Here is a 26,505-nt window from a genome sequence, read left to right on the forward strand (position 1 = left end):
GCACAAATGGCTCAATTAGTTCCGGGTTTAATAAAGGCCCGCCTTCCGATAAAATGTGTTTTGACTGGTTAGCTGTCCGACTGCGTTGCAATTGGGGAACAGCTTAGGCAGTATTTCAGTACTGCCACGCCCCTTATCGAAGCAAGTTCCCTGTACAACTGTTAGCGCAAGCTAGATTAAAGTGATTCTTATGTTTTTAATATGGATATTTTTCTTACAAAAACGCATCGATTCGCTACAGGAGGCCTTTATTAACCCCCCCGGAGCTGTGTGAGGCACCTTTTTATTATGGATGGATGCATATTATTGGACTTGTTTTAGACTAATGAGGAGAAACAACCGTCTATGCCATTCTAAAGCTTGGGAGTACCAGGACAAATCTGATTGCATTTGTCTGAAAGAAGGAAGTCATATACACCTAGGATGTATGGAGGGTGAGTAAATAATGCGCTACAGTAGTGTTGGGTCCTATCATCTGCCTGTGAGATCGCCAATACATGATATTATCATGCTAATGTATTTAATTATTTACATACTTAGTTTCATTGCCCGAAACCAGCTCCAGCATAAGGCTAAAAGCAGCCTAACATTATCAAAGAACATCATCACTGATTAGCCTAGACTATTGTAGTGCAAGTTTATGCATTTTAAAAAACACTTGCATTATAAGTGAAGCTAACGTTATCTACACTGTATGATGAATAAATCTCTTAGCACGCACTGCACACGTCTGCGGCACGTTATGGCTCCGATGCGGCTACCGGAGTAGATCGCGGCTTCAGCATGTTTCGACCCCCTGTACTGCACACATCTGTGGCGAGTTACAGCTCTGAAGCGGCCACTCTAGTCAATGCTTGTGTTTATACCCGCCGTGCTGCAGCTCGTTGAAGCGGTTCTCCGCGCTGCATCATTAAAGTTAGGCTAATCCCCCACCTCGTCCCTACACCCCCCTCCCCCAACAATTAGAATTTCCATGGGCGGGATTTAATTTAATTATATGCTAATGGGCCGTGTTGTGATATCATTCATTGCATGCGGAAAACAAACGTTGTAGTCCAAAGGAGCCATTTGTTGTAGTTCTTGAAAAGGGTTTTTAAAAAAACGAAATGGACTTCGAGATTTGTAACTTTGTAGATCTTTTTAATGCCCAAAGATACACACCACACACTGACTAAAGTGCATGGAAGCGAACAAGAATGATTAATTCAGAGAACAACAAAAACACACTTAAAAGACATTTTACTCACATGTAGCGGAGGTGAGGGTTCTGCGCAAATGCACGTGCTTGGATTGTCCGTAAACTGCAGTTTATTATCGTCCTGAGAAGAAAAAAGAGACAGAGACAGACGACCATGTGAAAAATGCACAGTTTCACTCAAAAATCTGTGAATGACAGGTGTCATTGGCTGGTCACAAATGACCAGCATCAATCCAGCAATGATGAGGGTGAATGAATTTCCCAAGGTGAGACCATCAACATTTATTCAGCCTCCACGCAGCACGGTTCACCCGGTAATTTTGACTGAGGGCCCTGTTGTTGGTCATTTGCACCTGGCACTGCAAGTCGATCATTCAAACCTGAGGAAGCCAACAGTTCATTAGAGCCTTGCGGCTTGATATACACAGTTTATGATGATAAACTGCAGAAGCAATCTCAGTTCACCATCTTTCCCATCTCTTCAGAGAGTGTCATTAGAATAATGGTATCATCAGGGTCCCCAATTTCACAGCACTGAGCCGCAGCGGCAGCTGGAATGAATTGTGCATCCTAAAGACTCCGTGCACAGTCTCGGTGGCATTAATTGGTAATGACTGCATCCTTTTCATTACAGGAATTTAATGCAAAAAGTGATTACACTCACAACACCCTTATCCGGTGAACAGTAATCAGTACAGAATTAGTTTTATTATGATGATGGCTCTATAGTTATAACTATTTCTAGGAATACAATTATCCGTCTCTGTTATGTGGAAGAAGTAAGGAGGATGTTGACCGTCTTTATACCATTTCTTCTCTTAACCATTCAGCTCTTAAAAGCCTGGAAACAAATGCAAGGGGCCTTATTACGAAACCCTCATGATGGTCCTTCACGTGACACGCATGAACTTGTGGGGGTGGGATTACGAGTGTAGGCAGATATTTCATTCCAGCACTGCTGCAATGGTGCTTCTGTATGCGCTAGTGAACTCCCTACGAGCAGGTCGGTGGTCCCTACCAATGTTTGAACTAGAAAAATTTGGCTGAATTAAAAATAATAATAATTAAAACCTCGCACTTCAAATGTCATAGAGGTCTTTTGTGCTTTAAATACCTCAAGATTTATACAAGGTTAAAAGGATCGTTGAATTAAAAAAAAAAATCTATCATCAGTTACTTACCCATGTCCTTCCAAAACACTATGACATCTTCCTTACATGGAGCACAAGAGAGATATTTTGGGTACAAACAATATTTCCACAGCAACAAAATAAATAGAAAATTTGTGCTCTACTGAAGAAATTAGGTCATAACAATTTGAAACAAGTAAATGGTGACAGAATTTTCTTCTTTGGGTGAACTATCCCTTTAAAACTTGGATTAGATGGATGGACGCATACATAACAGTATGTAAATGACAGGATAGACAGATAGAAAATGGATGGATAAATGGATGGATGAACAGATGTATGGGTGAAGAGACAAATAATTGAATAGATAGATGAATTATTGGGATAGATCCTATTCCATGAATGGATGGATGGATGGGAGAGATAGATGGATAGACAGATAAATAGATAGAAAGGATGGGTGGATGGATTAATGGATGGATGGGTGGATGTATGGATGGATGGATAAACAGATGGATAGATGAATGGACAGAGAGAAGTTGGATGGATGGATGGATAGACAGTCGGATGGATGGATAGATAGACAGATAGATAGATGGATGAATGGACGGTTGGATAGCTGGATAGTCAGATAAATAGATATATAAACATATGGATTGATAGATGGATGGATGGATAGATAGATAGATAGATAGATAGATAGATAGATAGATAGATAGATAGATAGATAGATAGATAGATAGATAAAGTCTTAGGTTGGAATTTTTGAAAATGTTCTGCATCTCACCATTGTTAAGTCAACATAACATCAGTGCACAAAACTACCAGCTTACCAATCAAAACCCCACAGGTGGGTTGAGATGTTGTATGACTCAACTAAACTATTCCACAGCAAACCTCCACAGACAGGTCCCGCATTCATGCGTTTCGGTTATGTAACATTGCTATCTGCAGTGTTTGTGCTTAAAAAAGCTTAAAGCGCAGAGCTCAACACATGCGGAAGCCGATGACCTTTAGTGGAACCTCAGAGAGTAATTTAGAGGCCTGGAGGTCAGAGCTGTTTCCAGGCGTGGGAGGAACCAGGAGAGCCCACCAGAAGAGAGAGCAATGTTAATGAGAAAAATGCAAATGGAAAGCTGGGAATAGTCCACTTGGCTTTCTTACTGAGGGATCAAGAGGAGTGAAAGGGGGAAACTCTGTCTTGAGAATACGATGAAAAGACAGAGGGGTGAGAAAGATGTGAGGGCTTGACAGAGGTGAAGGGAAGCTCATAACCGGGAGTGATGAAACTCTGTGGGAGGTCTGGATACGCAATAGATGGTCTAGTCAGTTTCCTCCCACTGGACCTTTTCATCTATGTACTCTTATACATGTACTTTTGATTATATGAAATCTAACTGATGTTAAAACTTGTTATATTTCATATCACATGTATTCATCTGCATTAGAAAATACACTTCTCAAACAATTGCCAGTTATATATTGGTACCTAATAAACCTACTCTCAGAAATTAAATTCTTCTCTAAAATGTGTGGCAATGACAGCATTGGGCACAGCAAATCATTGTCATAAAAAATACACAAAAAGCTTAAAATATTATGTGTAAGTTTTTAGGAAAACTGCAAAAAAGATTGTTTTAACATTTTAACATGGTGAAATTTATTAAACAGGGAAGCATTAAATTAATTAAAAAATACTTTTAAATTTATATACATATATATATATATATATATATATATATATCAACCAATAATAATAATAATAAATGGTATTGAGTACCAAAGTACCAAATCAGCATATTAGAATGTTTTCACATGTGACAATGCAATGCAATGCAACAAAACAAAACAAAACAAAACAAAACAAAACAAAAAACAAAACAATAAAAAACAAAAATAAAATAAAATAAAATAAAATAAAAATAAAATACAGTTATGTACTGTATTAATATTTGACTGTATTTTTTACATAAAAGAAAATCGATCCTAAGAGAAAAATCTTACTGACCCCAAACTTACAAGTAGAAGTGTATATAAATATCACTGAAGTAATAACAGTAATAAGCAATAATAGTAATAATAGTCTAATATCTATTATCCTTATATAAAATCTAACTTTCACAATAACAAAACTAATATAAATATAAAATTATATAATATATAATAAAAAATAAATGAATATATAATATAACAATATAAATGTATAAACCTAGTGCACAAGTTGTTATTTTTGCCATCATTTACAATTGTTGCTTGTCATACTGTCTAATATAGCCAGTAAAATCTCTTGGGTAAATGTCACTGGAGACTGTGTAAAATCAGCTGTGTTGTATATCAGACTGTGTGATATAGATCAGAACTTTAGTCACAATTGACAGCGTAGAATTTGTGATCAATCATCTCACATCCTCATTGACAAACAAAACTGAAATTACATCGCACAAACACGAGCAAGCCCTTGAGCTAATGTCAGCAATGTTTTGCCCTGAGACTAAAGGAATCGTTCGACAGCCCAAATTGTACACTGTGCACCAGGCTTTAGTGTAAAACACATACAACCACCAGTATATGATCCACTTTTTAATACTCACAGTCTCTGGAGTCCTGTGTACAGTTCCATGTCAACATCCTTAAGAATCTGCAATCCTGTCCAGTTCTCTATGTGTCTACAAAAGAAAGAGAGAAAATATTGAAAACAGCACCATTACCACCAATTTATTCAAGCAGGGGATATGTGTTTTTCCGCTTGATGGCTGGGGCAGGAACCCAATGGATGGTCCCTGGAGTTTTGAAAAATGTATCAGCGAGCGCTCGTGAAACATTCCTCTCAGAGGTGTTGGTGTGTTGGCTAGGCTGATGGCCTAAGGGTGTGATCACTTGCAAACCACACCGTGAAATAATTAGCAAAACAATTTGTTTCTCCAAAGACTGTAAGGTCAAATGCATAGAACATGTGGGGAGCACAAAGATAATTATCATGTATGCTGTGTAGAACAACCAGAGACATAAGTCAACTTGTATATTGGAGAACAGGGATCACTGTAGCACTAAATGTGTGGCCTGTAATATAATGCTCAGTGCACTCATTATAGCCATTTCATGTGCACGCTTAGTTTAAATCTCTATCTCATCCCAAAATTAATTTAAATTAAAAAAAAATAATAATAATATTTTATTCAGTTAATTGATCGAGTGATCAAATGTGACACAAAGGACTCTTGTATTGTTTTGTTTTTTTTTGTTTGTTTTTTAAACTATTTCGTATAAATGCTGTTCTTTTGAATTTATTAATCAGTAATCCTGAAAAAAAATATCATGGTTTCCACAAAATATTAAGCAGCACAACAAGTTTCAACATTGAGAATAATATTAAATGTTTCTTCTGCAGCAAATCAGCATATTAGAATGATTTCTGAAGGATCGTGTGACATTAAACATCTCACAATATTACTATTTTTACTGTATTTAGCAAGTAAATGGAGCCTAGGAGAGCATAAGAGACTTCAAAAACACCCCAAAACACCAAAAACTACATAGACAGACATTTGTTTTTATAAATATAACTGGGTCCTTTATGTATTTTCACTTCAGTAGTATATGATTTAAATGACATGAGTAATGACAAATAACTGTTGGAAGGTTTGTGCTATTTTCTAAATAAATCCAAAAGTCCAAGAAAAATTTCCTTCTTGAGTGACAGTCTGTAGGATTTTTTTCCTCCTATTTATTGTCCACCAGGAAAAATTGCAGTCCGATTTCTTGGAAAAGTAATAAAACACCTCTCCTGAACAAGCCACATGATTTGACGTATCATTCATTTCCGTAGCACAAGCGGTGCTGGATGAATAATGTGCTAAAGTTTAATACTTAGAGGGTAGAGGTTTGTTTGAACAACTTAGCCTAAGTATTAATGTGTTTATATTGCACAAAATTTGCTTTTATAAACACATTATAAAACCTAGCAATGCAATGAAAACATGTTTACATAAGATTTTAAAATCCTGTTTTTCTGTCAGCAGCAATAGATACGAACACTTACAAAAAATAAACAGAATTTTTAAAAAGGCATTTACATGCAAAACAAAACTGGTAAGGGGCGAAAAAGTCAGGGGGTATCAATCACTTTCAATCACATTTATGCTAAATCCTTACTGAATAAATCCAAATATCCAAGCAAAAAAAAAAAAAGACTAAAATTATGACAATTATCTCTGCTCTCCCCTACCGTGTCACTGAAACACCATTATCAGTGTCAGAATCTGCTTGAAAACACGCTTGCATTTAAATTCAGCTATTGCCAGGGTATGCGGCGGCACTGCCTTTATTCCTATTCCACAGGCTTCTTATCTGCCAGCTAAAACAAACACAATCTGGACAGAGGTGTTCCAAGCAGGAGAAATCACAGATGTGCCGCTGACAGAACACAAGCACACACAGAAGCAAACACGCCTCTAGATCCACAAGCACCCTGACAATGCCACAAGCCCCTAGAAGCACAGTCCAGCACAGTGCATCAGGTAGATTTAATGTTTCTGTTTACAGCAGTGGAGAGAGTGACACTTTACAAATGAGTCGCACTGCAGTTAATGTAATACAGCAGAGGCCTTGCTACTTTACTGCCCATTGGTTTTATACAGCGTCCTCAGGTCACTAATTTCCCCAAAGAGCTTTGACTGAGCTCACCACTGAACTATGCCTAAAACCAGCTGAGGATCACTGGTTTTGCTTCTGGACCCCAATTTTATATTATATTTTCATCTAGAATAAGCATTTTATCAGGCTCCTATGTTTAGTTTCAGTAAATTCACTCTAATGGCAATGCTTTTGCATTGTATCTGTACTCTTCATATATATATATATATATATATATATATATATATTTTTATATTTTTTTTTTAAATGAAATCCTTTTTAGTTATGTGATCATCAGTAAGTGTCAGTGCACACAGACTGAAGTAGTTTAAGTCTTTGGTTCTTTTAATTGTGATGATTTTGGCTCACATTTAACAAAACCCCACCAATTCACTTTCTCAACAAATTAGAATAGGGTAACATGTCAATCAGCTAATCAACTCAAAATACCTGCAAAGGTTTCCTGAGCCTTCAAAATGGTCTCTCAGTTTGGTTTACTAGGCTACACAATCATGGGGAAGACTGCTGATCTGACAGTTGTCCAGAAGACAATGATTGACACCCTTCACAAGGAGGGTAAGCCACAAACATTCATTGCCAAAGAAGCTGGCTGTTCACAGAGTGCTGTATCCAAGCATGTTAACAGAAAGTTGAGTGGAAGGAAAAAGTGTGGAAGAAAAAGATGCACAACCAACCGAGAGAACCGCAGCCTTGAGAGGCTTGTCAAACAAAATCGATTTAAGAATTTGGGTAATTTTACAAGGAATGGATTGAGGCTGGGGTCAAGGCATCAAGAGCCACCACACACAGACGTGTCAAGGAATTTGGCTACAGTTGTTATATTTCTCTTGTTAAACCACTCCTGAACCACAGACAACTTCAGAGGCATCTTACCTGGGCTAAGGAGAAGAAATGGACTGTTGCCCAGAGGTCCAAAGTCCTCTTTTCAGATGAGAGTAAGTTTTGTATTTCATTTGGAAACCAAGGTTCTAGAGTCTGGAGGAAGGGTGGAGAAGCTCATAGCCCAGGTTGCTTTAAGTCCAGTGTTAAGTTTCCAGTGTCTGTGATGATTTGGGGTGCAATGTCATCTGCTGGTGTTCGTCCACTGTGTTTTTTGAAAACACACTGCACCCGTTTACCAGGAAGTTTTAGAGCACTTCATGCCTCCTTCTGCTGACCAGCTTTTTAAAGATTTCATTTTCCAGCAGGATGTGGCACCTGCCCACACTGCCAAAAGCAACAAAAGTTGCTTAAATGACCATGGCGTTGGTGTGTTTGACTGGCCAGCAAACTCACCAGAGCTGAACCCCACAGAGAATCTATGGGGTATTGTCAAGAGGAAAATGAGAAACAAGAGACCAAAAATGCAGATGAGCTGAAGGCCACTGTCAAAGAAACCTGGGCTTCCATACCACATCAGCAGTGCCACAGACTGATCACTTCCATGCCACGCCGAATTGAAGCAGTAATTAAAGCAAAAAGAAACCCCTAACAAGTATTGAGTACATATACAGTAAATGAACATACTTAAGGCCAACAATTCACTAAACATGTTTTTTTTTATTGGTCTTAAGAAGTATTCTAATTTGTTGAGATAGTGAATTGGTTGTTTTTTTCTTAAATGTGAGCCAAAATTATCACAATTAAAAGAACCAAAGACTTAAACTACTTCAGTCTGTGTGCACTGAACTTATTTAATACACGAGTTTCACAAAATGAATTGAATCTCTTTTTATATATATATTTTTATACACTGCAGGTATGCATTTAGATTTATTTAAATTATAAATAACATAAATAATTTTATTTTTTATTAACAGTGTCCCCAGCACATTTTTATTGCTAAACAGGCGCATCCCTTTTAGTTGAGTGATTTACATAATATGCAGAGCAGTTACACTGAATGTTGTATTCATTTTAATCAGACATCCCTTACTAGATGCAGAGAAATCTCTAACAGTACTTTAACAATTATTTTTATAGGTATGCATTTATAAAATTGGTAAATTATAAATATTATTAACAATTCACAGTATTGCTAACAACAGCGTTTCCAACTAAATTTTACAGCTAAAGAAGCTGATCCCTTTTAGTTTACTGACTTGGATAATAGTGAATTAAAAATACAAATAATGTTTTGTTCAATAATCAGACATCGCTTGCTGGATGCAAAGAAATCTGTGAGTCTGGATTGCATTGTTGTGATCCAGATGCATTGGAGCAACCATGTTTACATAGCTGCACGTCCTAAACCATGTGAATCATTCAAATATCAGTCAAAGGCTCTGGGCACACTTCATTTCAGCATCTGATGAAAAGCCCCTCTCAGGCTGTGCGCAAGTTCATGGCTGTTTCCTCCATAATCTTCTCTCTAGTCTCTCTATTGTTCCCAAAACCCATGCCTGGGCATGATAAATGACTTTGTTGAAAATGATCTTCAGCACAACTACATAGAGTTTAATATAAGAATGTTTAATAAAACAGATTGTCTCAGGTGTGCTCTTCAGGCATTGATCGACACAAAGAACCCTAAAAAGCCGAAAACTAAGTCTTTCTATTATCTTGCACTTCCATTGCAAGAATAAAGAACAGTGACGAGCACGATTATGAATTGAACCAATGAAATGCTTTCAAATTCTATAGTAGCAAGCAACCTTATCTGTAGAAAGGTTGTTTCAGCATGACTGCTTGAGTTAGTAAACATACTGTTTTACTCTTCACCGATTCTTTACTGGCGATCCTTCTACACCCACGTAACATCTGAATAAATGTAATTACTCTGAGACAGGTGTACAACATGCCTAATTTCTAATGGATCTAGTCGGTGAAATTACAGCTGGCCTCCATCTGTTGCTGATTTCAGGTTTCAATCCAGGATTTACATTTCCAATGTATAAATACAACATGCCTCACCTTTAGCGCTAACAAGCTATGAATCATCCGTAGGTGCCAGGATGCTGATTTGAATTTTAAACACTGGAAATATATGTGGCCTTATGTGAGACAGCACTTCTGAGGTTTGTTAGCATTTGTTACATGGCAGTTGGAGTAAGCAGGATCTTTTTTCTAAATGAAGAATAGCTGTAATTACGAGCAGTCGCATTTACTTTTTCTTAAGAAAATGTGAGTGGTGTTTTTCTGACCCAGTGCTAGGGTTTTGTAGATGGTTGCCAGGCCATGCTATGTGCTTTCTAAGGCCTGCAGACTGGTTGTCAGTATGTTGTTAGGGTGTTTTGGATACTTGGTAGGTGTTTGCTGATAAATGGTGTTGAGAAAGGTCAGCAGAGCCAAGTTCCACCCTTATAATTCCTCCCAAATTTTTTGTTTGTCATGAGAAAATGGCTGATTTCTAGCAAAAATAGTATAACACCTTTTATGAACATGCCACATTATTTGAGGTGTCAAAACATCAGAACACTAATAGAACTGAATACTTTGAAAAATGCAGAGAATGTTAAAAATTATTTATATGCAAAAGAGAGACAGCAGATGCATAGAAGTTATGTAACTGGGTAAAAAAGGTGGATAAACCTATATTGTTGTCCTGCTGTGGATTGGAGACAAGATGAACCACCACTTGCATAAACATAAATATATAACCTTCTAAATACTCAGGTTTAAGTTGTAGTTGGAATGGCAAAGGATAAATAAATCTTAAAACCAATTATTTTTCTGTACACATCACCGTGACTGATGGGATATGAACAGCTGACGTTCATAACAGGTGCACTAATGGGCCACAATGACTCAAACTGAAGAAAATGCATGAACTAAATGCAAAATAAACACTCAAGTGTTTTCTGATATGGAGTTTTGAAAAGTCTGATTCATTACAGTGAATCGGTTCATTTGGGAAATTCATGTAAATGAACAATTTGACTCACTGAAATGACTCAACTCCTTATATCATATAGGCCTACCACATAATGTAAATGTTTTGCTGCATTTAGTATACATATACATGTTCAAGTTTGATGCTGTCACCCAAATTGCGATGAAAAAAATAGCCCGCCTTGTTGGTAGAGGCTATTTACACTAACTCTGCCCACCAACGTGTGATTGGGCTAGTCAACACTACAAAACACAATTGTTAGTCAGCAGCTCAAGTGGCGTATATGGTAAAGTGCATGCTGTAGTCTTTTTGACGCGATCAATCACTTTTTTCTCCTTTTTTAAAGCTCACATCAGGTCAGAAAGGCATTACCTCAATACAAATTAGGGAAATAATCGAAAAGTTGAAAAACTTTTAGGTAGGTGTAGGGAGGCCTTTATTGTCCCAATAAGGTGGCATCTATTTAATAATTTGAATTAAAATTATAATTTGCACTCAATATGTTATTGCATACTGTTTTATAATGTACTACAATACTAAGAAAAATGCAAAAAATGGCCATTGTTTGCATTAAAGAAAATTCTGCTATTTTAACATAGTGTAAATTAAATCCATAGCTATATTTTAGTTCTAAAACATAGGACTTAACAAGCCTATAGTTTAAATCCTTAAAATTATGATTATCTTAAAAAATGCACTTTTTAAAATGAGCTTTCCCAACACTGGTTAGGCAAATACATCGTGAGACAGCAAGGACTAGATGAGACAGTGCATCAGTAGCTGAGACTTGAAAACTGGAAATGATGTAAATGTGTATTGACTTCTTTGCTCACTTTAGACTTCTAAAAGTATTGAAATATTGAGCTTTCTGATCAATTGGTCTGACTTCCTCAGGAAGAGGTGTTCAATAGAGGCAAAATCACGATAATGTTTCACCTCTAGTACATACACGGGGCAATTAAACTGTCTCCATATAGCACTGACCTTTTCAAAACGTGCAAATGTCTCCCTATTCACTACACCTATCAGCCGTGCCTTTTTAACATTCTTGACATCTTCATATATTGTCATTTTATCACAGAAAAATTTATGTCATTTAATTTTGATTTTTCTCTTCTTAAAAGACATAGTATAAAGAAAACATATATGAGGTTGTAAATCACTTTTGGCCCTTGAACTCTGACTGACCCTTGACTTCATGTTAAAAGCTCCATCATCAGAAATCGTTTACCCAAAAATTAAAATTTTCTGAAACTTTGTTTCTTTATCAGAACAAATTTGGAAAATTTAGCATTACGTCACTCAATCGACAGTGGTCCTCTACAGTGAATGGGTGCCGTCAGAATGAGAGACCAAACAGCTGATAAAAACATCACAATAATTCACAAGAAATCCAAACAACTCCAGTCCATCAATTAACAGCCCAAATTTTGCTCTCTGGTGAGGGGAACATATCAAGAAAACACAGCGATAGTCATTGACCCACACACACATCAGCAGTGTGTGGAGTTAAAATGAAAATTTTTTACATTATAAATATAATGCATTTTTTATAAAAAATATAGTAAAATTAGTAATGTTGTAAAATATTATTACAATTAAAATAACTGTTTTCTATTTATAATATAATTTAAAATGCAATTGATTCCTATAATGGCAAAGCTGAATTTATTTTTTTTGTCATATTAGTCTTTAGTGACACATTATTCTTCAGAAATCATTCTAATATGTTGATTTTCTGAAAATGTACTCACTCTCAGGCCATTCAAGATATACATTTTTTTTTTAATCATCAGAACAGATTTGGAGAAATCTAGCATTACATTACTTGCTCATCAATGGATCCTCTGCAGAGAATGGGTGCCGTCAGAATAATACCAAACAGCTAATAATAATAATCCACAAGAAAACCAAATGACTCCAGTCAATCACCTAACATCTGTTTGTAAGAAACAAATCCATAATTAAGACACTTCTGGCCAAAATATGCTTGATCTGTGCATATTTCTCTCCTGGTTCAGATAAAACAACATTTTCATCGGAGAATGCAATATTTTAGACTGAAACACTAGTTTGAAGTTGAAGATGCACTGATGTGAATTTGTTTTTCACAAACACACAGCTTTTCAGTTCACATAAGATTGAGTCTCGTTTGTTTATAAGGTGTTCAGACTCCCATTCTGATGGCACCCATTCACTGCAGAGGATCCATTGGTGAGCAAGTGATGTAATGCTAAATTCTCTAAATCTCTTCTGATGCAGAAACAAACTCATCTACATCTTGGATGGCCTGAGGGTGAGTGAATTTTCAGCAAATTTTCATTTTTGGTTAAACTACTTCTTTAAACAGATAATTTACCCAAAATGAAAATTCTTTTTACTCTTTACTCACCATTAAGTCATTCCAAACCCATGTGACTAGACCTAAACGGTAACCGTTTTGAATGGTTCCCTGTTTTGACTATAACTGTGCAAAAAATACTTCTTCATTTTGTTTTCCATGGAAGAAAAAAACAAGGTTAGATTTTAAATGACATAAAGGTGAGTCAAAAACTTTAATTTTGCAGCAGACTGCTCTATTCTTATTCCAAAAGTGTTCTAAAACTTGACTCTGACCAGCAAAAAAGCAATTATACATTCTCAAAGCAGATTTCCTCCATATTAAGTATTTCTGATCCAAAGTGCTGCTGGCATATTATCGAACCTAATGCACGTAAAACTTTACTTCCCCAAACTACCCGCGTCTAGGCAGGCATGCGTTTAGGCCGTGTATCAGTGTGCCTCAGATTAACTGTGTGCAATGCATCGCAGCTTCATGGTCCATGGCCAGAACTGGCAGTCTAAATATAGGCACAACAAAACCCCTTCTGAGCTGTATCTACATTCTGCACATCTCTACCCTCCATCCACTCCTGAGCTTCAGCCAAAATGAAAATGAGCATAATTAGGTCCCATGAGGCAGAGAGCATTAGACAGAGCAGCAATAGTGGCATGGACGCCAATATCTTTCTGGTGTTGGGACGCCAATGTCACTTGCAATGCCAAAGGCTGCAGTGAGCACTTGTTTGGAAAACCTGCACGAGATGACTTCCTTAACACAGAATAGCAGGGGATTCTGATTTCCAGCACTTATCAGGGAAAAACAGGCCCAAATTTTGCTCTCTGGTGAGGGGAACATATCAAAAAAATACAGCGATGGTCATCAACTAAACAGCATGTGCGGCTGTGGAGTTAAAATTGTGATTTTTCACATTATAAATATAACATCTGCTGTTATGTTTTTGCATGTTTTTTATTTATTTTAAAATGCAATTAATTCCTGTGATAGCAAAGCTGAATTTTATATATTTTATCTGATATTCCAGTCATCAGTGTCACATGATCCTTCAGAAATCATTCTAATATGCTGATTTGCCACTGAAGAACATTTCTTATTTTTATAAATATTGAAAATGTAATATTTTTAAGAAAACAACATTTAATGCATCTTTGCTGAATTAAAGTATTAACTTGTGTTCAAAAACTCTTAATGACACTAAATTTGAACATTAATGTATCTATAGCAGCTGTATACAACTTTGCGCGAGGGCTATGAGGCAGAGGAAGGCAAGGTGAGGAAGAAGTTGACAGGACAAGAAGTCATTGGGAAGCAGAGAGTGTGACACAGGAGACAGTGGCAGTGAGCACAGCAGAGAAGAGACAGAAACACAGAGGCAGAACCTGTTTCCACTGTCTTTGAACAGACAGGTGAGGCTGTCTGCTGTTGTGCCCTCACTAGGTAACAAGATTACAGTCACAAACTGGACTGAAAGAATTATTGTTTAGGGGTAAATGAGTTTTATAAGTATTCTTGGCATATTTCGTCTATTATGTCGAGTATTTGTGAGGGGGAGATTAAGTCTGTGTCTGTGTGCTGGGGGGTAATATGTATAATGAGCACTGCCTTATTGCACTGAATTACATTACTAATATTGCTTCATGTTTCACCAGATCCAAAGCTCAGCACAGGACACAAAGAATTTCCTAGGGACCCAACAGCATGGAATTTCTAATGTGCAAATACAAAACTTTAATTGTAAAAACGTGTCCAGCTATTTTAACATTAATGAGTACAAGCATGAGAGAAGTTTTCTCTATTTTTTGTATTAACTAGGGAATGGCTTTAAAGGGGTCATCGGATGTAAAACTAACTTTTGTGTGTTGGCAGTGTGTGTACACAACCACCCTATAATGATAAAAATCCACCCAGTTTTTTTTTTTTTTATCTTTATAAGTAATATCCCCTTTTTCAAATCAGGCCATACTCAGCTTTTTGTTGGTATGACGTTACACTAGTTTTGACTTCGATACGATACCTGACTAAAATATCACAATACTACTACTGAACCGATACTACGAAAAAAACATAGAACAACAGGAAAAGTAACTGAGTAATAAATTATCCAAATAGAGATCATAGTTATTTTATCTATTAAAACAAAACATTTAATCCCCCCTTTAAAAAAATAAATAAATAAATAAATAAAATGGTAATAATCACATGCCGGTGCCACTACACAGGTTTCTGCTGAACAATACTGAGCCTACAGGTATGTAGAGATCTTTGCTATATTGGCAAGTTAGCTTAAAGGATAAAGCCAAATCTTATTTCATGATATAGTAATTTTATTTCATGACAACAATTTATATCGTGACATAGTCATTTTTTATTATTTTATCTTTGTTATTAATAATACGAACCTAAATGCAAGTAACAAACTAAAGGACTATTACAATAAAACAAAGACACAAATATAATAAAGAGGGCCCTATGAAATCGGTTTTATCTTTTTCCTAAATTTCATTTTAATTTTCTATTTTAATGGTTACATAAAAAAATATATATTTATCAGAAAGCATGCCTAATTAATTGAAATCATTTTTTCTGGTAAATATTCCTTAAACATTGTTTTAATAATATTTTTATTATTAGTCGTAGTACTGTCTTTACATTAAGTAATATATTTCTGACTGTCAAGTTAAACCCAACTTTTATTTTGACAAGTTGCTGTGAAGACCTTTAGGTTTCGGTTTGTATATTATATGACGATGGTTTTCTGCAAAAGAAACTGTAAAATGCTCATGAAGTGACTCTCAGAGCAGTTCTAGAGATTATGTTCATGTACTCAAATATTGAGGCAGCAGAGGCTGAAAACACCGCAAGCGTCACGCGTATGTGTGTACACAAAACTACACATCTGCACCATTCACTAACACAGACACACAGAAATACGGCTCTTATTAAAATACATTCTTAAAGTACCGGTACTAGTAAAATGCGGAATTGTACCCTTTTTAAAAGCAGGGTATCGGGGTATAAGTGTACTGTGTATAATTATTATGTATATAAATACAAACACATTCATTTATATATTTAAGAAATATTTACAATTATAGGATTATTATAATTTAGGGCTGGCGAGCGATTAATCGCATACAAAATAAAAGTTGGAGTTTGTCTAATATATGTGTGTGTACTCTGTGTAATTATTATGTATATATAAGTACAAGCACATTCATGTATATATTTAAAAAATATTTACAAGTATATGTATTTATTATAATTTTTATAGAATTTATATTACATATAAATAAAATATTTTGTACACATAATAATTACACACAGTACACACACATATATTAGGAAAACTCAAACTTTTATTTTGTGTGCGATTAAAAGATTTATTAAATCTAATTTTGATTTGCACTTAAATTGAAGATGTGATCTTTGGATATTTAAAGTATGAAAATCTGATTCTTTTATTAGTGAGATTTCACATTCATTTGTGACCTCATGGAGTACTATTAGGTCATCCAGGATCTTTCCACCTACTTTTCAACTATGATTTATGAGTGAGTCATTAAATTGGCAATTTAAATGATTTATTCAAAACAATGGTTTTATTTTAAACTAAAAAACGTGAGGCATTCAAACAAATCATTCAAAAACATCTTTGGCTCCACTGTTGGACCTTTAGTGATAACAAACAGCAGAGACTAATCTATCATTTTAAAGTTATTATTGCTTTAAACGGCAGTCTTTATTGGATGAGTCTCACCCTTAGATCTTCACTCGCCGCCACATTAAAAAATCAAATAAAATACTGCTGTCAATGACTTGCAGTTGATTCCATGGTGCAAAACATCAGCAGTAGGGTGTCAGAGCAGGTACGCCTGTCAACAAGCCTTCTAGCACTATATCATGTAGCTCTTTCTTTTGTGCACTCAATATGTCTTGTCTTGAGTTGAGCAATACATGGCATATCCCCTGATGAGCATTCTAGCAGCCCATTGTTGTACGAGAAGCTTTTAAATAAAATACTGGATCACTGTTCTCTTTTGTACTGGCAAGAAGCCCGAAGCGCCATACAGCATGCAAATCTGGGAAACTTTCGGCTGTGAAAATAAAGTGTGTTTAAAGCACGTCCCATCTGGGGTCCGGGTACATACATGCTGTTGATCATAATTTGCAGCCCACCGGCTGGGACAGCAAACATAGTGTGTGTTCACACACAAGTGTACACTAACTTCCTCTAGTTCCCCACGCTTACAACAAGTGCTAACTAACTATATTCTGATTCAAATAAAGTAAGGACGGATATGCATTGTGAGAAATCACGCAGCCCGACTGTGGTTCGGAAGTGTTGCTTTCCTTTGTGGTCCCTGTGGGAGACATAAAAGCAGCTTTCTGTAAGATTTGATTCCTTTTTCATTACGCCTGCTTACGCTGATCCTTTGAGCTGAATCGAGGGGAAACACATACAAAGATACTGTAATCAACAGCTAAATGACTTATTTTCAAAGGTTTTTGTCCAAAAATGGCTGCTTTTAACATTAATGACCCCACTGTCGACTGTAAAATAACAATCGAAACATTGTGCCAAGCCTATCTAACCGTGTGGCCAACCAGGGAAGTTCTATAATTGGTTGCAATTCGGAATAAAAGATAAAACATTTTAAAATCCACCATAAAAAGACAGAAAAAAATTGCCAGTTTCCATAAAGAGCCACAACGGCTCTGTAAATCTAGTGAGCTGCCTACCTGGACAGCACTTTAAGACACCACAGGCATGCTACTGACACAAAGGTTGTTCCAACAGGTAGATAGATAATAATGATGCCTCCCAAGATGCTTTATTTTTAACTTTTAAGGCCACATCACCCGTGTCCTTGCCAGTAAAGGGAATGCAGAAAAAATCTAAAATAAAAAAAAAAAATATATATATATATACATGTGTGTGAGTATATAGGGGAGCGCGGGGTTAGTTGTAACACACGTGGTTTAAATATTTCCACACATGCTACCATAACCAAATTTACGGTATTTACTTGTTGCCATAGCAACACTATGCAGAGAAAAAAGTGCGCCAAAATTCAAACACATTTTTAAGGTATCGTTGAATATTTATTTTACCATAGTAAAAGTAAATTTCTGTCTGAAGTAAATTTTTCGTCTCTGTTTTAAGTATTCATTTAAAATGAGACAAATTTGCTATTATTTTAATCTCCAATCTGTTATTTATCAGTTTAGATATTCATTAATGCTTGGCAAGTCAGCAGAAGACACAAACAACTTTTATATTCAAGTCGCGCTGATGGGGAATGTTGTAACACTGCGTTACAATCTGCCCCGCTATTATTAAACTATGCTATTCTATGACATTAGCCATGTAATTTTCACTATTTACTTTTAGGGATTTTAATAAGAAACCACAAGAAACAGGTGAATAAAGACTGACAATCGATGTTTAATGTTCAGAAATTATTATTTCAAGAAATGTAAAGCATTTTGGCTCGTTTATGTGTCTTGTGTTCTATGAGAGCTGTGTTTGGAGGGAGGGAAGTTTTTTCTGAATGGCTGAATGTGTTTCATCTATTGCGCACATTATTTTGAACTATACTGTATAGCTGTGTTTTGCGATCAGGGCCGTCCCACCCATGGTTGCGATGTGTTCATTGTGAAAAACAAAAATGTGATTATTTTTAATTCTTAAAAAACGCCATTATTTTATTTGAAAAAGTTAATCATTTTATTTTATTGACAAAATATTTCAGTTTGTCGTGTATATTTTTTTAATTCGATCAGATAACATTTTAAGCTGTCATGTTACAACGTGCCCCTCACATGTTACAATGTACCCCACCTACGGGCATGTTGTCACATTTCACTTCCTTTCTTTTGAGGTAAATAACAAAAAACGTATACACTGTAATTATGAAACAAAGCAACATATTTGTATTAGACAGGTGTGAAATTAACGTGGATAAAAAATTATACTCTGAACCCCACGTGCTCCCCTATAATAAACAATCCAGAATACAGATGTTAAAATATAACTAAATATAAGTTAAAATAAAATATAAAATGTAATAAGTAATAAATATAAAATAAAATGTAATATATAGCATTTTAAACAGTCCATAAAAGAGTATTTTTTTTAATATATATTAAAAATATATTTTAAAATATTACACAATATATCTTAATATAGTGTAAAATTATACAGTTTTGATATATATCCAGAATACAACCTGCAGCAAATTTGGTCTAAAATAAATAAAAATTGTTTTAAGTATATATTAAACAAATGTTAAAATATAACTAAATATAAGAAAAATAATAATAATAATATATATATATATATATATATATATATATATATATATATATATATATATATATATATAAACAAATAAACAAATAAACAATTTTACCATAAAAAATATGGTAGCAACTTTTTATTTTTTTACAGTTTTAACTTAAATTTACATTTATATACCACAATTTCATTAACTGACATAATGTTAATGTACCAACCTACTGAAGTACTGAAATCTGTTTTGTACCCTAAAACAGTTGTTTTAAGTATATATATTAAACAAGATGTTAAAATAATAAAAAATAAAATGTCATAAATAATAAATATTAGATAAAATGTAATAAAAAGCATTTTAACCAGTCTATAAAAGAGTATTTTTAAATATATATATAAAATATATATTAAAATATTACAAAATATGTCTTAATATAATGTTAAATTATACAGGTTTTCACACACACACACACACACACACACACACACACACACATGTCTGGTTTATTATCCTTGTGGGGACTCTCCATAGGTGCAATGGTTTTTATACTCTCCACACTGTATTTTCTGTCCCCTTACCCTAACCCTACCCCTAAACCTAACCCTTACAGAAAACTTTCTGCATTTTTACTTTCTCAAAAAAACTCATTCTGTATGATTTATAAGCTTTTGTACCCATGGGGACCTCAAGCCAGTCCCCACAATGTCAAAAATTTCAGGTTTTACTATCCTTGTGGGGACATTTGGTCCCCACAATGTAGCAAAAACAAGTACACACATACACACACACACACACACACACACACATATATATATATATATATATATTAAACAAGATGTTAAAATATAGCTAAATATAAGTTAAAATAAATGAAATGAATATATAATGTATATCAATTAACTGGTTTTGTATGTTTCCAGTTGTATAGTTATACAAGGTTCTATTATATTTAGGATGCTGCCTTAAAATTTGGCAGTGCACTGGTTTCAAAACAGAGTCTGCATGTATACAGACACGCAACAGAGACAAGTACAGCGCCTGAAGCTGGATTATAATAACAGAGACATTTAATATAAAATCAAAAACGGTGACAGTGACAGCAGTCTTTTCATGTAATATATGTCAAATCGGATTCTGCGACAGTTTCGTACATCTATTTTTCACATATTCCAAGCCCTCGGAGAATCTCACACATGACAAGAACCGTACATACTTTTAATAGGATAGGACATTTTCCATTTAAAATCTTTCTGCCGTATTTCAATTTCAATCTCTATATCTACTCAGCTCATATTCTTGAAGGAAAGAGGGAGCACATGAATGTCAGACAGATTTCATTTCATGATATTATATGAACCTATACGTCAAACGGCGGCTGAAATCTATTCAAGCATGTTATGCAGCAGGTAGGACCATGATGCATTTTGTAATATACAGTCTTGTGGACCGCATCCAAAACCTTGCAGTCTAGGTCTTTACCCTTTTAGCTTAAAATGCAATCATTACTAACCTAGTGTGCACAAATTAGGCTTTCAAAGAGAGAAAATGTTAATTAAATTGGATCTAAAAATAGTTGTGTTGGTAAGGAATTTGTGGCATGTAGGATTTTACGTGACCTAGAAAAGGAGGATCAAAGGAATTTTGTTCATGGATTCAAAGTGTTCAATATTTCATGGTGGAATAATGCCGTCTTGAAAGTCGAGTCTTGTGGTGGCAGGCGAAATCGAAAAGAGTGTCATTGTGGCGTCGCGCTGCTGTCACACTGGTGCTGCTGCTGCCATTAAACTATATGTAGATTTGTTTTTCACCGCCTTCAGAAACAAAATGTGAGATGTGTGCCTCCCAGCTCTAGTTTCTACAGCTACCATATTATTATTTCATGATGTGATCTTTTTAATGAGATGTTTTGCTCATTTAATTTGAACTGTCACATTTTTTCACTGTCTGCCCTCATCTTTCACCGATTCTTGAGACAAGCCATGGAGACAAATATGACAGAAATTATTTAAACTGTTTCTTAAATGAAACATTTGTGTCCTCTTGCTTTGATAATCAAAATGACATATTTGAATGTTTTTCCTGTGAAAATGCTTTTTTCATGCCTTATAGCTTCAAAATAACTCTACACCCTTACCTCATTTAGTATATAAGAATGACCTATGAATATGCATTTTTTTTCCCCCTCCTTTACACCATTCTGGCTCCCCTTCAAATCAGTTAACTGAAGTAGCAAATGCTACACAGTGGCAAGTGGCAATATTGGATTAATTCAGGCAAATATCTTTGAACCAGAAACAGATTTCAGAGAAAAGAAGGAAGAAGGAAGAGTGGATTATGCAGGCAAGATGTATCAGAATGGTAATGCATTTTATGCATCGCTCTTTACGACGTACTTCATTTCATTAGCCTGACAGCATTATCAAACAGCTAATAAGTGTTGCTAATGTGACATGCTCCCATTTGCCATCTCAGACAGCTACCTTTTAAAAATCAACACCTATCTAGCACCACCCTGAAAGTCTGGTTACATTTTTGTGACGACAGGAAACAAAAGGTAATTTCAAACTGCATTTCTGAGCATTTCTTTGCTACGCTACAAGAGAGAATGCTCAACAGTGGGGTTGACTGATTAATTTGCACATGGTTTGCCTTTAAGCATATTAAAAACACCAAATATTCACCACAGCGGGGTTTTAAAGTAAAAATATTAATATTTTCAAAACTAAACTAAAAGTATGCCATGTTTTGCCTCAAGAATCTACACTTGATCAAATAAAATATTTGCCTCAAATTGAACAGAAGCTCTAGATCTAGTTTCTTTCTGCTCTCTATATCCATTTCATACAACATAATTATGCATTATGCTGCATTAAGCACTGCAGGTCCTTCAGATGAACTTTAGCTATCGGAAGGCTCTCTAATTATAAAGAATAGTGCTCGTTTTTGACCTAGAATCCTCACCACTAACACACAGACTGAGCTTGACATGGGCACATTTCCAATTAAGGAAGCAGCAGGGTAAATCAACTCTTTATTACATTACATTTTGGGATACATTTGCTGATTATAATAAAAAGAGAGCTATAAGCACTGCAAAAACAAATCCTCGCTGTTTCTATAGAGCGCCAAGGCATTGTCCTTTTCTCCTAAACTCTTTCCCATCACCCATTTAGTCAGCGTCCATGTTCAGAGACCAGGCTAGGACGGAGAAATGAGCTCAAACCTCATAATCTAGTGCAATAATTGGGACAAATGATGGTAGCGGATCTTATTCATTCTTTTTCATTCATTAATATGAATGGATGGAATATCCCATGTCATTGTACATGTATTATCACTTTTTAAGCATGACCATTTTAGTTTTCCAAGTAAAAATTGATACAGACAAATCTCGGACAGTCATATTTCACTCTAATATTAAAAGAAAAAGATAAATAGATAATAAATCACATTTTGCATAAAGCAAATGAAGCCTGTTTTAGGACCATTACGATTTTTTGCATCATGACATTATGTTAATGGGAATTAGGCACATTTCTCTTAAAATTCTTATTACCATAATGTGTCTGGATGTTTTACTTTTGGGGATTTTTTTTGTTGTAATTATCATTATTCTCAGCTGCGATTCTCATTATTTTCCCATTACTGTAATACGGTAATATAATGTTTATTTTTTGACCATATTGTATAAATGCATATTGTATTGATAATTTCATATTGATATATAAATTTGCATATAAAATTGCTTTTCAATTGTATTATTATTATTTGTAGAGGGAATTGGCAGAAAATCATGCCTTATTGCAAAAAATAAATACATAAATACATAAAAATATTAAGTAATTTAATAAACCTTATAAGCCAGACTTGTTTTTGACAAGTCTGTTGAGATTCCCTTGTATGCTGTCATTAAATCACAATTCAGTACACTACGAATTTCTTTGGAAATTGTAAAATTCATAAAGCTGATTTTGAAGTTTTTATTTATATATGCAATATTGAAGAAAACTGCTATACAGCCTCTGGCTACCTTCTCTTCTCTGTCAGTTTCTCTCTCTACAGTACAGTATGTCTAACACGACCATCGTTTGTGTCCATGATTCATCATAAGCTAATTAAAATACAATCACCTTAGAAACAAACTTCAAAAGCTTGAACAGCTCAACCCGAGCCTCGTTTCCAGATCTCAAGCACTTCCTTTTTGAACCTCCTTTGCTCCCACAGGTTATCAATGCGTCTTTTGATTGTTGCCTCGGAAGGTGCTTCATTTATATTCCTCAGTAAAAGAGGGGTCCCCGCAGATGGCTCAGAGTAGCCCGCTTACACTGATCTACAATCAGCTTCCCCAACAAAAATCCCTATTATAGCCATTACAAGACAGACAAACAAAATTGAGCACAGATTTGCTTTAAAGGACAACTTCCACCAGCAGTGCATGGATATCAGGGGCTGCAGAGAAAGATACGGGGTCAGTGCTGCTATAGTTATGCTTCTTCACAGTAAAAAGCCAAACCCTGATGTTCTTCTTAATTCTCAAATGGCAGTCCTGACCTACTTAACACAAAAATGGCCTCATGCAAACTTGATGATGTGCTTGTAGTAAGTCATATACGTTTTAAATGCTATTGCAAGAACATCACAAAAGACTTCATATGCATAGCTTTCATATGCATGCTTGCTTTAAGTGCACTAGTATATATATATATATATATATATATATATATAGAAGAATGCTTGCTTTGATTGCTATAGTTGCATTACAAATGTTAATTATACTAAATAAATCCATTCAGTCTCAGACTAAACTGGAGGTCAAGGATAAATGTAAATATTTCATTTTAAACATATACACCATATACACTAAACACATCCATTTAGCCTTAGACCAAACTTAATTAAACTCAGAATTAAAAGATTTTGGTTCAAAAAGCTTAAGTGAGAAAGACAAACCAGCTCTTATACAGAATTTCACACACGAAGAACAGACACTTTGCCTGAAAAACCTAAACTTTGACGGATCCCCTCCATTTTCTGAGCCAGCAACTAAATAAATCATGTGTTCGCTGAAAAAAAAACACTGTCATGTAGCACATATACAGCCAGCCATGAAATGGACAAACAGACAGACAGAAACAGACTGACAGCAAGAAAAACAGATAGATCACTCTCATATTTTATATGAATATGTACGTTTTAGAACTGTAAATTTGATCACCCAGTCTGTGGGAGCTGTCCAGAGTGCTGAATGAAAGAAATCTCTGTAACCTGTTGGTGCACAGCTGCTCGCTTCAAATCATTCATTACCAGGGTTACATTATCACTGCAATCACTTCTTTAATATAAATGTCACAACGATGGATTTATGTTTAGATCCGAATATTAATGAGCACCTAACAATCCATTTCTAGGCTGCTAATTCCGATGTCTACGCTTAAAATGAGCATTTCTTTAAAAAGGAGGTTTCATTCAATAGTATGAAAAAACATACTTGATTGCAGACTTGGTTGCATTGATTAAATCAGTGAGAACGCAAACAGGTTCTCGCATGCTTTGATCATTAATGAATGCAGAAGCACGACATAAAATTGGCACCAGCAAAACGGCATTAGCATCATCGATATCCTCAATGTTTGACAATATGCTAAAACGCTCTTAAATAAAACGAAATAAATCATTATTTGATGTCTTTGTTGAGATCTTAAATCTCTAAATCGTCAAATTAGTTTTGAAATACACATAATGCGAAATAAAAGTTGACATAATTGTGCACATTTGATGTAGAACACAAGTTTGACTATATGAGGAAGTCGCGGCGGAATATATATTTATATATATATCACAATTTTGCGCAGTAGGAGAGGGACGCACAGAAGCCCACTTACATGGACGTGATGTTCCTGAAGAGCTCTTCAATGTCATTATTGTTACTGCCATTGCTCGCCGGATCTTGTAGAGCAAGTAAAGGGAAGAAATTTCCACTGTCGGACTTATTGCAATAGATCTCAACGGGCGAACAGCTGCATGTAAGTGGACAATCGAGCATGGAGCTCCAATAACCCTGGAAGATGCTTGAAAGAAAGAGAAGCCTCCAGGTGAACACTGGAACCGCTGAAGAGAACCATACATCCATGACTTTTGGGTCCAGAACGACTCGACGTCTTCCAGGTCTGATGAGGATGGTGATGATGAAGATCGCTGATGAAGATATGAGTGTAAAATGTCTAAACGCGTTGGCTACATAAGAGTGAGCGCGCCGGGGAACATCATACGAGGTTGGGCTCGTGATCTGCTCGCCTTATCAAAAGAACAAGTGCAAATGCCAGAACTCGCCTCGACTTTCCGTTCCACAGTCCATCATAGAGATGCTCTCAGTGTCCAAGCCGGAGGAAAGTACTGCTGAAAGCGGCGATGCTCCGGATGACGAGTATAAAGTCCCACCTACTGGACAGAATTAAGACTGACACCTGCAAGAGGAGGAGGAGGAATCGGATTCCCGACCAGCAAAGGCTTTTATGTAAGACCACTGCGCAGAGAAAAAAATACTTTAATATAAAACGACTGTCGTTTATTCCAGTGTCATTAGTGATGCGTTTTCTTTCCGCTAAAATTAGTTATGTTGCCGTCGTTGTGCGTCCTTGACTTTGTGTCATGGTTTTACACTGGAAATTAATGTCAAGTAACCGTTGCTAGTTGTCATATGAGGAAGTTGTCATAAGGTATTCAAACGAGATTTTGACTGCAGATTCAAGCGTGTTCTCAGAAAAAAAATAAAACTGTATTTTTCATAAATATCAGGATGTTTTATTTAACATGATATGGAAATATAACATTAATTTCAATCTGTCAACCTAAAACAATGTTTTTGTACGATACATTTTTGCAGTTTCATGAATTTTGTTGCTTACCCTAGTAAAAAAGTAATAGATTTAAAATGCATTTATTTTATACAAAGTATAGTTCAAGTAACATACTTACTGACATATCGCTTGAGACTTACTGGTATAAAAATATAAACTTTATTTGGAGTACTATTGTGCACAATGCACATTTCTTAATATTAAATATAAATATGCTTTAAT

General features: G+C 35.4%; 1 protein-coding gene across 2 annotated transcripts in view; it reads right to left on the bottom strand.

The window, feature by feature from the left end:
• Positions 1-26,180, bottom strand: part of ntrk3b (neurotrophic tyrosine kinase, receptor, type 3b) — a 147,857-nt gene extending 121,677 nt beyond the window's left edge. For both annotated transcript variants that reach the window (XM_051115276.1, XM_051115275.1), the window contains exons 1-3: positions 25,309-26,180; positions 4,920-4,994; positions 1,248-1,319 (exon numbers count right to left, since the gene is read on the bottom strand). In XM_051115276.1, the coding sequence (XP_050971233.1) occupies positions 1,248-1,319; positions 4,920-4,994; positions 25,309-25,556 (395 nt within the window). In that variant the 5' untranslated portion in view covers positions 25,557-26,180. The remainder of the gene's footprint in view (positions 1-1,247; positions 1,320-4,919; positions 4,995-25,308) is intronic.
• Positions 26,181-26,505: the final 325 nt, after the last annotated feature.

The sequence above is a fragment of the Labeo rohita genome, chromosome 7, assembly GCF_022985175.1.
Source record: "Labeo rohita strain BAU-BD-2019 chromosome 7, IGBB_LRoh.1.0, whole genome shotgun sequence".
Taxonomy (NCBI): domain Eukaryota; kingdom Metazoa; phylum Chordata; class Actinopteri; order Cypriniformes; family Cyprinidae; genus Labeo; species Labeo rohita.